Genomic DNA, 14,368 nt, shown 5'->3' on the forward strand with positions numbered 1-14,368 from the left:
CCTCCTAATGCTACAAATTCAACAAATGACCATTTTCAGTTAATTACAAGCTTTAAAATGCATTGAAACGATGAGTTGTATAATAATTTGGAACAGTAGATTTTGAGGTTTTTACTATATTTATTTTTGAAAAAAATACTGTTATCACTAGGACATTTTTTCCACCACATTTAAATGATCCTCTACCAGTTAAAGACTTGAAAGTTATGCTGACTCTCATTTGAGTTGACAATTTAGAAAATCTTAGAAAAATGTCATTTGCATAATAATTTGGAACGCAGTGTATATGTTAAGAGAGCTAAGAATGAGTTTGGACCGCAGCAAACTTATCATTTAGTGGCTTCCTCTTTCATTGCTCGTAATAAAATTCAGGTCTAGGCCTTAGGTCTTAGAGCCTATAAGATAAATCAATCAATCAGTGGTTTTGTATAGCCCAATAGCACAACAGGAGTTGCCCTTCTGGGCTTCCCCGAACATTAAGGCAATAAAAAAAAAAAGTAAATAAGACAATGTAAAGTTCAGGCAATTAAGTGCAGTCAAACATAATGTCCAAATAAGCGTCGGCAGCAGGTCGCGACGAGTGCCGCGGGTGTCCTCTGTCCTGAGACCCTCCAACACGGTGAGGAAAAACTCAAAAACCCAGTGGGAGAAGAAAAACCTTGGGGTGAACCACAGAAGGAGAGATCTGCTCCCATGAACGGTCAGACTATAGAGACCTAGGGCTGATGGGAGTCCCTCAGCAGACGGGCCAAGATCACAGACTGTCCGGTCCTTGTTTTCCAGTCCCTGTAGGTTTGGTTCCTCCATTCGCTATCTAGACAGGCACTCCCCATGAGGAGTGAGACATGAGACACCATGTGAATAGTAATAACGGACTACAGATAAAACAAATATCTTATCATAATAAGACAAAGTCTGCAGTAAGAAGAAAGAGGATATCGCTACCAAGATGTGTTTGTAAAAATGTGTACTGTACTGCAGTTTCTTATTTTCAGAAACCACTTTTCAGTGTAGCTGATGAAAAAATAGCTCTTCCAGCTCCACGCTCTTTTAGATATCTTTTTAGATATAGAAAGAAAACAAGTAGCCTGTAATATGTTATTCAGAGCACAGATCTCCCTGTTGCATACCTAGAATGGCAGATGCTATAATTGCCTGTGTTTTTTTGTTTTCAATGGGTATCCTTCGAAACAGGAGAGAACACAGGGAAGAAGGCGCCAGGTGAAAGAGCCTTGATAACAAATGTGGCTGGTGATATGCGCTGTCGCCACAGTGCTCCTGTTCAATGTCTGGGGAAGCTCCACAGGCTGTGGGTCTAACTGAGGCAGATTGAAAGTGAGAGTCATGTCTTCAAAACAAAATGCAGTGCGGAGTGAATGAGCTTTTTCATGAGCAGGAGCTGATAAACACCGGTCGTGCTGGGAATTCTCAATAGCCGTTTTTCGGCAGAGGAAATGTACTTTTGTTGCGGAAGAGGATATAGATGTAATACTAATTTAGAATTACAATAGAAATGTGTGTGTGAACTTGAGACATTTTATGATATACATTGATGATTACATGATATAAGATAATAGATGGCTTGGTATCCATGGGTTCAGGGCAATTTAGAATTCAAAAATACATGTTTCTGTCTTCTGTCTTTTAATTTATGAGCAGTACAGGGGATAGATAAATGTGATTTCAAACCCATCTACAGCACAGACATCTAATTTACGTTTGATGGCAATGTGAAACTAGCTTCAAGATTTACATTAAATGATCCACTGATATCAAAGCAAACATAGCAGCTAGTGCTTGTCCAAAAAGGTTTGCTGTGAATGATACAGATACGGTCTTTGACCTCAAACCTGTGCGAAAAAGTATTTTCTGTGTTTTTTTGTCTACAGGCTTCAGCAAAGCTGTCAACTAGAGTTTTTATTAGCTTCAAAGCAATGACCTGTTGTGCCTAAAGGTTGTCAGTCTGTTTGTTCTACAGATTTTAAGCCAATTACTGCCTTTTCCTGAAGTCACACTGTAGTAGGGCTGCACCTAATGATTACTGTGGTAATCGATTATTTTTACGATTAATCGCTTGGCTGTGAATGGTATATGAATATGTTATTATATCATTTTGCGCCGCTTGAGGACATTTTGATGGAGTAAACTTAAAGTGAGTGTTTTTGGAGTTTAATTCTGCTTTCTGATTGGATGAGACACAGATGAGACACAGACACATAATTTTCAATGCACAAAACACTACAGACCCTAACTTTAAACACAAAGTAGGTTTGTTGTAGTTGTTGATTAATCGATTAGTTGTTTCAGTCCAACACTCTTGCTGCATTCACTTATTACTTATTATACAACTTGGTCCCTTTAATATCATCTCTGAAAGTCTGCTCAGCTGCTAACCTCAATAACTAATGCACAGACAGGCTGATCAGTATTGAAAGGCCTTGATACGGGAGCATGTTAACATTGTATCGGGCTGAGTGTGATTAGAAGAGGTTAAATGAATCTCTGATGAGCGGCAGCCTTGAGTTACTGTGCCTTATTGCGATAAGGCTTTTTGGATAAGCATTTACAGCCTGTTTTGTTTGATAATTGTGTCTTTTTATCATAGCCTCTCCCAGCACTTGGAGACATATTTAGCTTGGCTTTTTAAGTCCGGTCATGTGGGCCAACCTCAAGGCGAGCAGTTCTTGTTGGAGCACACAGGAAGAGGATGAAAGAAAGTATGATTGGACATGGAGCGACTTCTGTGTCATTCATAGGGATTTCTGTAAGGTTATACCTCTGTTGCGTAAACAATTAGGTTAAGCCCCTTCAAAAACAGCAAAACGGAAGTATTCCTGTCATGCCCCTAAAGCAAAGGTACTGTACTGGATAAAATTGTATTTTAAACAAAAACTATAGGCACTGTTTATAGATAATCACCACATTTAAAGTGCTTTTTAAAGGAATAGGCCACCGTTTTTACATACGGAGATATGCTCTTACCTCACTTTAGTCTAGTTAATATATCTCCGTCTGGTCTTTGTCCGTGCGCTCTACCAGGCAAACGGAGCACATACGCAGCCTCTCCCACATGTCACATAGCTCCAAAAAAGCTCACGATAGAAGCTACCAAGCTCTTCCACGTGTTCCCTATTTAAATAAAGTTACGTGAAGTGTTTTCATGCGAAGTATATTTACACAGAAATGTAGCATGTCGATTTTATAAGCAAATAAAAAGGGGGACTATATTGTGAGGCGTAATGATACGAGGAGTAAAATGTCCGCGCAGTAACTCCTAAAGAAAAACTTTATTAAAACTTTACCTAAACTTTATTTAAATAGGGAACACGTGGAAGAGCTTGGTAGCTTCTATCGTGAGCTTTTTTGAAGCTATGTGACATGTGGGAGAGGCTGCGTATGTGCTCCGTTTGCCTGGCAGAGCGCACGGACAAAGACCAGACGGAGATATATTAACTAGACTAAAGTGAGGTAAGAGCATATCTCCGTATGTAAAAACGGTGGCCTATTCCTTTAACCTCTTACCCCCCGCTTTAATCGAGCGCATTTTCTCCAGTTCAACTTTACCCAAATCTAAAGCTTCTTAAGCTTACAGCCTCTAGGCCAAAGCAACACCTCATTTGAAAGCTAAGACCTACAAAACTGATCATAAAATTTTTGTCATGTGTTCATCTTTTTTGTTGCTTTTTTTACGCTTTTTTGTCGTGTTTAGGTCAGTTTTTCATTGCATTTTTGTCAGGTTTATTGTCGCTCTTTTGTGGCTTTTTCATCGCTCTTTAGGCGTGTTTTTTGACGTGTTTTTGGTGCTTTTTCATTTTTTTGCCTTTCATCCTTGTTTTCGTTGCTATTTTGACACTTTTTTTCATGACGATTTTAAATTTGGGTAAAGCCAAATTGGAGAAAATGTGCTGGGAGTTAAAGGGACTATACGGAGTTTATAATGTTGAAATTATGTATTTTTCTCCCCCTACATGTTCCAGCCATGTCCTAATGTGTAGAATGAGCCCAGACCTGTTCACCACAACTGCCTCTAAAATCCTGCACTGGCACTCAGAGTTGTTACTTCGGGTCCAAAGAGCTGTCATGCACAAACTTATTATAGAAGGTGCAGTTACACACAGGACCTGAGGTGGCAGTAGTGAGTATAAATTGGCCAACTTGCATCTAGCCCCTTTAAGAGGTTAACCTAACCAAAGAAACAACAGAAGCCCCTTTTACACGTGTAGATCGAACAATCACCTGGGGCTGTTCTCTACTTTCAAATCCTATACCTTCAATTTTCCAGGTATTCTGCAGTTTTTGTTATTAAACCACAGATGGGAGCCACCGATGTTTAGTGTGTGAGTGGCTAATGCTATAGTTAGCTTAAACATTGGTTTTAGAAGTGCTGAAATGTCAAATAAGCACAGAGGAATTGCTACCTCTACCTCTACCTCGGTGTTGTTTTTATTCACGCCCCATAATATCAAACTGGTACTCGATATTAACAACTAGGAGTGTGACAATATATTGATTTTCCGAAATATCGCGATATTTTGCGGGACAATACGATACTTTTTATTCCGATATCGATACTTGACTATGTCATGCATGAGGTCGCTCATTAATATGCATATTAATGAGGCAGCAGTGCTCCACTGTTTTGACAGTCAAAAGAGGCTAATAATGATCAAAAATTCAGTCAGGACAGCAGGGGGCAGCACTACAGGTTTAAGCACTTGGACCAAACACTCACACAATGTATTACTTTTAATGATAATCTTATTTATAATTGGGCTTATTCATTCCTTTTGACATAAGACTGCGGTTTCAAGTGTTCTTCAGTGTGTAAGTCAGGGATAATTTAATCACACAGAAAACGAGGTACAAAGCACATGGAAAGAAATGTATCTAAATGTATAAATGTATGTCTAAATGTATGTGTTTTATGTTAAAAGGTTAGAAGTGACATGTAAGTAGTACGTATTTTTGTGCAATATATCAATTATCACAGTATCAGTGTATCGTGAGATTATCGTTATCGTAAGCCATGTATCGTGTATTGTATCGAATGGTACCCAGAGGTTCCCACCCCTATTAACAACTACAGCGAGCCCAAATATGGGATCAGATTGAAATAAATAGATTTTAGAGCAACCCGACCTTTGGATGATGAAACGTTGTATAAAACAGAAGTAAAGTGCTGTATCTGTTTTCTCTAACCACTGAATCTAAATGCACTCAAACCGAAAACAATTAATTTTTAATGTTCGAGCTTTAAATGTGAATTGCTTTCTGCATAATAAGCACGTCATAAAACCTCCTGACACATTGTTGGCTTTGAGAGTTCCGAGAGTGACAGGCTGGCGCTAGAACATTCCGGCTGTGGGCAATGCCTGTCACCACTAAAGGCTTCAAAGCACATCCTTAATAAAATGATTATCGACGTGCTTTTGTCTGATCTGCGTTAACCTGGGACCATCTCAAAATCTTACCCGTGGGTAATTAAGCGAAACTCTCCTCGTCTGCCGCCTTTCAAGTGTGCGATTTAGAGTTGGGAGCAGCGTCTGTCGGATAATGGTGGAGATTGGTGGTTTTATGCCTCGGCGCGCTCTGGGGACCCACCTGTGACATTGAGGGTTATGGGGCTGTTCATCTGTCGTCAGCGTAAAGATGTCACTGTCTCCCACGGTTTACCCTGAGAGACTGACAGTCGATGCATCGCGCCGTTAAGTGACACACTTAGTGGAAGGGCGTCTGTGCTGTACAATACTGTGACTCGCAAGTCATTACGGTATACTCTTTTAGAAACTTTTTTGGTTTTTGAGTGAAAATATTTACTTTATTTATATTTTACACTTAGAGTATTTCAACCTCAGTAGCATATTGACAGTATTCTAACTGCTATAGACCCTTTCGCTACTACATCATTAGTGACATCAGATGGAGGCAGGAAGTGATCAAGAGAAATAAGATTAAACTGAAACTAGCGATTTATAAGTGTAAAGCGACAACTAAAAATGTGGTCCTGTTGTGGCTTAAATGTCCTCTTGTTCTTGCACCTTGAGACGATAAGATAAGGTTTATCTGATATTTCCAACAACAGTCAGACATTTGTTTATCGTTACTATTAGGGATGCACCGATACCACTTTTTCTAAAACCGATACGAGTATGAGAACTTTGATTTAAGTACTTGCCGATACCGAATACCGATAAGAGTACAAGGCATTTTCTTCAACATTCTTACTTTTTCACAGCAGATTGGTTTGTAATTAGTTAATTTACTCATTGACATTTCCTTAAGTAAAGTAGGCGACACATTTAAGAGCAGTTATATTAGAATTGTGCTGATGCCATTTATTTATTTAATTTTCATTCAATATAATTTTTATTTTTATTGCACAGTTCATCATAGACAGAAAAGCCCATGTCCAAAAGCTCCCCAATGCCTGTGCTTTATTCATTTATGTATATTTAACAATAGTATTGAGATGTTAGTTGAGATGTTAGTATTGAGATGGTCTCTTTTCGTCTTTACTTCAGCTCCGTGTAGATTTTCTCGTGTGTTTGTAGCAACTTAGCGAGTAGCTACAGCGTTTTCATTGTTCTGCAGACTCTACGCTGCAGCACCAACAACATATAGCTCTGGTTAAATCCAGCACAGACTCTGATTTAGAGAGCGCAGTCTGTTATAAAGTCAGCTCTATGTGGAATATTGTATTTCCACTAAAGAATTCTCCCGTTTGTTGCTTCGTCTCTCCTCAGCTGAGAGGTGCGCCTCGTAGGTGCGCTGGCCGTACGTCAAATGGTATCGGTTTCTGGTATCGGGACCTCATGAATGAGTACGAGTATGAGTCCAAGCGTGAGGTATCGCCCCGGTACCCGATACTGGTATCGGTGCATCCCTAGTTACTATGACGACAGCTAAAATGGGAATACGTTAAGTGGTGACGTCACAGCTCAACTTCCGGGTCCGCAGATGTGCGAGAAGCTACAAAAAACGATTTAATACCACAATCAATATTTCTGAAACTCAGCAGAGAGTAACTGCACATACTTATCTGTCAGACCCATTAGCCAAAAATGCTGTACCTACTGCTATAAAAGTAAGATTTACAAAGATCGGTACTTCCGGTTTAGCGGTGAAAAATGCTCACAGCGCAGCTGCTACGCTAACCCCTGTGTGCACTTTAATGTCTTGTAATAATTCAAACAAAACAACTGGACCTTTCGAGAGATGCTATTGTTTCTCTCCCCATCTTTGGAGCTTCCTCTTTGGCTGTTTTTGGTGACCACTGCGGCCACCAGATATGGCTGTGTTCGTGGGCAGTGACATCACCGGAGGATGCCCAGACTCGGCCCTGAACCAAGCCATGTCCTGGTCCCTGCATGTTTTCCAAAGTTAATTTTGCAGATTGTACAAATTATGTTTTCTTTCCCCTGAATGATGGACTGCATTATAATTGGTTCGACACCAGAGCGGGTTTCAGTCTGCTTTCTTGTTATGGTTTATGCATCTCAATCTGTGCTTTGTGTTTCCTAATGTGTTCTCCAGGCCACTCTCCAGTTCTGTGTCGTCAAACCCATCATGGCCGTCATCACCATCGTCCTGCAGGCCTTTGGCAAATACCATGACGGAGATTTTAAGTGAGCTACACCTCTCTATGTTTCTTCTCTCCACTTATCTTGTGCATTCATGCCTTTGCCAGCAGCACAGTTTGTTATTTATGCGAGCAGGCAAACAATGTGCAAATAGAGATAATGGTATCACTTCTACACAGTACGTAGGTGCACTCAGATGGGTTGAAATTATAACTACAATTTGCAAATGTGCAGGTGCATTGCAGTATTCTCTAATCACGTTTCACATGAGCCTTGTGGGTAAAAAAAAACAACTCACAATTGAATTCCTTTACAAATGGTGACAGACTAAACTCAGGTTAATATTTTGATTTATTTTCTGCCTAAAAATAGTGATGTGCATTGATGAATATTTAATTTGGGTATTGACTCTTTTATTATTTTTTTGCTATAGTAACAGCACATGATACAAATAATGGACATTTAGTGCTTCTATTTCATCTTTAAGAGGCGTTTTTGCATTATTTAACCTCTTAAGTCTTAACTCTTAACTTAACCAAGCGCATTTTCTCCAGTTCAGCTTCACCCAAATCTAAAAGCTAAGACCTACAAAAATCATTTAAGATTTTTCCTGGTGTTGTTGCCATCACTTTTTCATTGTATTTTGGATATTTGTTTGTTGCTTCTTTGAAATTTTGTGGGTTTTTTTTTTTTTTGTAATTTTGTATTTGATTTTTTTTTGTGGCTTTTTGTATTTGTTTTTTTGTCACTTTTTGGGAATTTTTTGTTGCTTTATGTCATTTTTTTGTTGCTTTTTTGTCCTCTTTTGTTGCTTTTTTTGTCATTTTTAGTCGTTTTTTGTAGATTTTTTTGTATTTTTTGTAATTTCATTTTTTGACGCTTTTTTTGACACATTTTTGTGACATTTACATTTTCGCATATATTTTTGTCATGCTTTTGTCGCATTTTCATCTTTGTTCACGTCTCGTTTTTGTCGCTATAGTTTTTTCTAGACGCTGGTAGGTATAGCAGAACGGGAGAAAATGTGCTTCGGTTCAGGTGGGGGTTAAGAAGCTAAATAACTTCATGATAATTAAGACGCAAATAGAATAGATGTTTAATTATTGCACAGCTTTTGACCAGGGATGAAAATGAAGCAATTAATAGGAAACACTTCTTACTTACTGACATAACTACTGCCATAACTACTTCTCCTAATTTAAAATGGTTTGTAACGCTGCCAAAAAATCTAATGTGCAGATGCTCTCTTGTATTCTCTCTAATCACGTTCCACGCTCGCCTCGTGGGTGCAACTCGCAATCGAATTTCTTTACTTTATATTTCAAAAACTTCATAATTAGACTTTGAATTACGGGCGAAAAACCCACGAGTTGTAATTTGAAATGAAGACCCTCAGTTTTGCGAGCTTGCGAAGCGTTGTTTCATTGGAGTTTATTAGTTTTGGAGATGAAGCTTTATTAAGACCAGCCGACAGACAAATGTGATTTTTACTTCATCTAACGCAGGCCCCGCAAGGAGTTGCAGCCGATGGAGAGGATAATTGTATCATTGTATTTAGCGCGCCCTCGAAAGCTATAAAATCCACTTCGTTATTTATTCAGCTCTTCCTTCCGTGCCTTTTTTTGTATTAAGCACAAAGGCGACACGTGCCTGAACTTCACGGAAAGTTCAACAAGCCTTTTTTTGACAAACGTCTGCAATCACTTTACCCATTTTAACCACTCGAAGCAACAATATCCGCAGCAAGAAATTAATCTCTTTTTATCCCTTTAAGCGGTGATTCGCAATTGTTTACCTCCGTTTTCTCGCTCTCAATGCTTCATGGGATTAATTGGCGCAGTCACAGCCGGCTCCTTAGAGACGCACTTTTGAAAAAGACAAAGAAATAGACACAAACGTGCAACTTTATTTCGGTGCATCTTGAAGTGAGAGCAGATACTTTATTAACCACCTGTTCATATAAGTGCTTGTTTATATTTAGCAACGAAACTAAATGTAATTAACGACGCTCTTTTGTCTCAAGTATAAAGTGTGAAGTTTGGCCGTTTGCCTGAATGAAACTTGGTATTCTTCAATAATCTTTAATCTGTCTGTTTCCCGTCATCACGAGTCACGAGTTTGCTCTTTTCTGCACATCCTGAGGAAGAAAAACAAGCCGGCTTCCTCAAATTACATGTTCACATTTCCAAACTGATTTACATTGTCCTCAGAACGGAGTGGGAATAAACTGGCAGTAAATAACCAGCAGGGGGCAGAAGAGCGCATGTTCACTGTGACATTTGAAATAAACATAACAGAATGAAAAAATAGTAAAAAAAAAAAAAAACTCTTTAACCTCCTCACACCCAGGAGGGAAGGAAACGAGGATGAAAACGTAAGAAAAATGTGACACAAATGTGACAAAAGAGCGATAAAAACGCGATGCAATGAAAAAGCAACAAAAGAAAGCCACAAAAAATCGACAGAGTAGCAACAAAAGAGTGACAAAAACATGGCGAAACAAGACAAAAAAGCAACGAAGAAAATCATGAAAAGGCAACAAAAACGTGACAAAAAATTGACCAAAAAAAAAAAACAGTGCAAAAAAAGGAAAAAAGTACAAAAACACAACCAAAAAAATACATAAATATAACAAAAAAGTGACTACAAATAAACTACCAAAACACAACCAAAACACTACAAGAACACAAATAAAAAACTACAAAAACATGACCAAAAAACTACAAAAACATGACAAAAAAACTACAAAAACATGACAAAAAAAACTACAAAAACATGAATAAAAAAACTACAAAAACATTGCGATCAGTTTTGTTGCCCTTAGCTTTGAAATGAGGTATTAAACTGTTGCTTTCCAGTTGTGAAGCTTTTAGATTTGGGTAAAACCGAACTGGAGAAAATGCGCTCGGTTCATGCGGGAAGAGGTTGAAATGTTTTTGTGGTCCAGACTACTTTTGGATTGGTCGTGTGCTTCCAGGAGCAGGTAACCAACTGTTTTCCGCACAAAAAGCAGCAGAGTTTTAAAGCCCATGCCATTGATAAGAGAACACTTATAATCTTATAGGAAGCTGAAAAAGTTTGCCTGCCCTTTAAGTCTGCGCTCTGCCTTATCAGTGTTTGTTCATTTCTGTCTTGCAGTGTTTACGGAGGATACCTATACATCACCATTGTCTACAACTTCTCTGTCAGCCTGGCCCTGTACGCCCTGTTCCTCTTCTTCTTTGCCACGAGTGACCTGCTCCGGCCGTACGAACCGGTGCTCAAGTTTCTCACAATCAAATCGGTCATTTTCCTGTCCTTCTGGCAAGGTAAGCCATCCACTTTCCCTTATTCCACTCCCTTAAGGGCCTTATATGATAAAGTGGTGTGGGGGGGGGGATCAATAGTAATCAGTGCTCAAAGGTTAAAGGCAAACGCACTCTACCGCATTGTAATAACACAGGAACAGGATGGAAATAGTATGGTAACTGTAATGAGGGATCATGTATTTTACAAGCCTCCTTCCATATGAAAAAAATGAACCTTCTTTCTTGTTAATTTACAATCTTTTACTGTGTAATCAATGTGATGATCTCTTTTGCTGTTTCCATCCTGTTAACATGTTAATGCGCAGTACAGTTTTTATTTGCAAAGGTACAGTGTGTTTGTAATGTTTTGAAATGACATCAGGTAAAAAATTAACTGGTAATTATTATATATAAATGATTCTTAGTATTAGAGTAAAAATGCCACTTAATGTTTTTTATACTGTGGAAGGGGAAATTAGAATAAAGGGGCCCACCATAGTCCTAGAAATACTGAAGTTTTTAATCCATTGAAATTTTTCCATTTTTCCTCTTTATTTGTAGGCATGGTGCTGGCCATCCTGGAGCGCTGCGGCGTTATCCCCAATGCCCTCTTCATCGATGGGGAGGAGGTTGGCGCGGGGACAGTGGCCGCGGGCTGGCAGAACTTTATCATCTGCATCGAAATGTTCTTTGCTGCGATTGCTCTACGTTATGCTTTTACATGCACCGTCTACCAGGAGAAGAAAAACGACGTGCCAGGTGAGTGTGCTGGGATCCCAGCGGTGAACTCGGCTTTACCTCTCCGCCGCCTCCTTGGTTCGCCTGGTTAATTCACATTTCTTCAAGGAAAAAGAGAATTTTTATACAGTGTTTTTCTCTTGTAATGAGAGACTGCAATTATAAATTTCTGTCTGCATTATTAATATGTTGCAGCATACACTCTACTTAATTCCTGCAAAAATCAAGTTATGCTTCCCACCCATCTTTACACATTTATGAATATAAGAATGGACTCACCATCTTGTGATGCTGATCCTGTTAGATTATGGAAGCTAAGCTGGGCCTGGTTGGAACCTGGATGGAAGACTGTCAGGGAATACTTTTTATAGCTTTGGTGAATTGTGTGTGAGGTAAGGAATATTGAAGGGGCTAATGGAGCAGATTGGCAGCCTGGATTCCATCAGACTTCCCCAGGGCAGTTGTGGCTACTTATATAATTTAACACCACCAGATGGAAGGAATTAAAAATGCACAGTATTATAAAGCGTCTGGAAAAGCACAATATGAGACTAATGCATTAAGTACTGCTTTATATGACTGGACTTTTTATCATCTCAATTGATTTTTTTCCACTCACGGCTGTATTATCATCATTAAAAATTTGACTCGATACAAAAATGTTGGTCATGGTATCAGTTAGTTCACTTTTTATAATTCCCTTAACACTTGAGCTGTAAATTAGACTCTGGGATTGGAACGTATAGATTTGAAAGTTGACGTATTTCTTCAAAAATGACACAAGCTTTGAACTCAGACACAATGCACTTCATTGCATTTTGACCAACCTGTATAGTTAATAGAATGATATTAGAGCTGTTATCTTTTGTGCTACGATTAGCACTTTTAAATGAAGTTGTAGTTGTGTAAAAGTTAAATAGAAGTCAAAGGAATTACTCCACTGCATCAATAAACCCGCTCGTCTCCCCTGACATAAACCCTTTATCCCTTTGGGCTGTTTCAATATGCCGGACCACTGATGATTAAAACATTCCCATACAATTTATTTTTTAACAATATCAGAATCAAAGCATGAACTGAGCTGACCCTAATTATTGGAGCTCATTCCCACCCTTTGTTCACGCTTGTGTAAAAAATCTCTCCATCTGAGGCATAATAACAGTGGAGATGCCCATTTCAGCTGCGTATTATTAGTGTTTGCTGCGGCTAATCGAGCTATTTAGTCGCACACAGATAAAGTTGGCTGAAGTTATGAATGGCTATTATCTTTGATTGTTCGAACTTAACACAGCAAGATTTAAAAGTGCACTTTCCTAAATGTTAATATCACCATTATGGTAATTTTGTTTGTTTATGTTGGTAAAAGAAATGGAATTGGACCACTTTGCCACTGTTTATGCTATTATATGTCAGGCCTTATTATGGTTGCACAAAATGAGAAAAAAAAAATCCAATGACCGCCTCAAATTTTGCAATAATGTCAAAAAGAAAAAAAAATCAGAACATAACAAGGCTAAAATGGAAGTTAATAGAGGAAAATCATTCAAATAAATGTAAAATGTGTAGCTTTTGCACATTTAAGTTACCAATTGTTGGCAAAATATGTACATCACTGTGAGACAGAAGACATAAGGGATTTTGCCATATTTTGTGGCTTGTTGCGCAATGGATATTGTGTCACCCAATATTGCAATAACAATTTGTTTGCAATGTGTAGCCCAAGTGTGCACAATTCACGTTTTTTAAGGGCTTTTAAACACCTTAGCATGATATTAACCTAGTTCCTGTACACAGTACCATGGGTTTGAGTGCTTGAAAGGGAGCCTGAATATGCAGGATTAACTGGGGATTAATGTAACAATGCATTATTAGCTGCGTTGATTTTGTTTTAATAACCATCATTTAAAGCAGTACTAGGTAACTCATGCCCCTAGTGGCCATAAGCGCCGCTACAGGTGTCTTAGCAGGTTGCGGTTTTCTTAATCTTTAATTGTCCGTGAAAGTAAATACTACGCTGACAGAAAAGACAAAGACAAAGGGAGATAGAGATATTGTACATCCAATTACACAATGATCACAATCCTTTTTTTCACTAAACTTGGCTGTAAATACTGTTTAAGTGGCGCTAGCCCTCAGTTAGCTTTGTTAGCTTCTTCTTCTTGATTCCATTAGTGTGTAATGGGGCCCTCCGGGTCGGAGCAGGGAAAGTAGCAAGTGTGGTTTTCTGGCCAGAGACACCAGGGGGAGATGAAAGACCCCCCAATCATCCCATTAACACTTATACTACCCCCAGAGGGACTATGAAAAGGATTTATTATGGTAATCAAGTTATTTAGTACTGCTTAAAGCTACACAGTGTAGAGTTGAAAAATGGAAAAATACCTCATAAATGTACAAACAAGCAAGTGCTTTTGCTGTGAGTGGCTCATCTCTCCTAAGACATGACTGTAACTTTACCGAAAATGGGTACGCCTCAAACTCGGCTCCATGGAGATGTTGACTAAAGTTAGCAGAATACGTTTGTTAAGTGGTGACATCACAGCTCTACTTCCGGGTTCGCAGATGTGCGAGAAACTACAAAAACGATTTAATACCACAATCAATATTTCTGAAACTCACCAGAGAGTAACTGCACATACTTATCTATCAGACCCATTAGCCAAATATGCTGTACCTACTGCTATAAAAGTAATATTTACCAAAATCGGTACGTCCGGGTTAGCGGAGAAAAATGCTAATGGTGTAGCAGCTCCGCTAACCCCG

The 14,368-nt window shown here is 38.8% G+C and overlaps 1 protein-coding gene across 1 annotated transcript in view; it reads left to right on the forward strand.

The window, feature by feature from the left end:
* The window catches only part of tmem184a (transmembrane protein 184a), a 34,544-nt gene that overhangs the window by 14,807 nt on the left and 5,369 nt on the right, over positions 1-14,368 (forward strand). The window contains exons 6-8 of the mRNA XM_079564521.1: positions 7,534-7,625; positions 10,719-10,888; positions 11,429-11,626. Coding sequence (XP_079420647.1) covers positions 7,534-7,625; positions 10,719-10,888; positions 11,429-11,626 — 460 coding nt within the window. The remainder of the gene's footprint in view (positions 1-7,533; positions 7,626-10,718; positions 10,889-11,428; positions 11,627-14,368) is intronic.

The sequence above is a fragment of the Gobius niger genome, assembly GCF_951799975.1.
Source record: "Gobius niger genome assembly, chromosome: 10".
Taxonomy (NCBI): domain Eukaryota; kingdom Metazoa; phylum Chordata; class Actinopteri; order Gobiiformes; family Gobiidae; genus Gobius; species Gobius niger.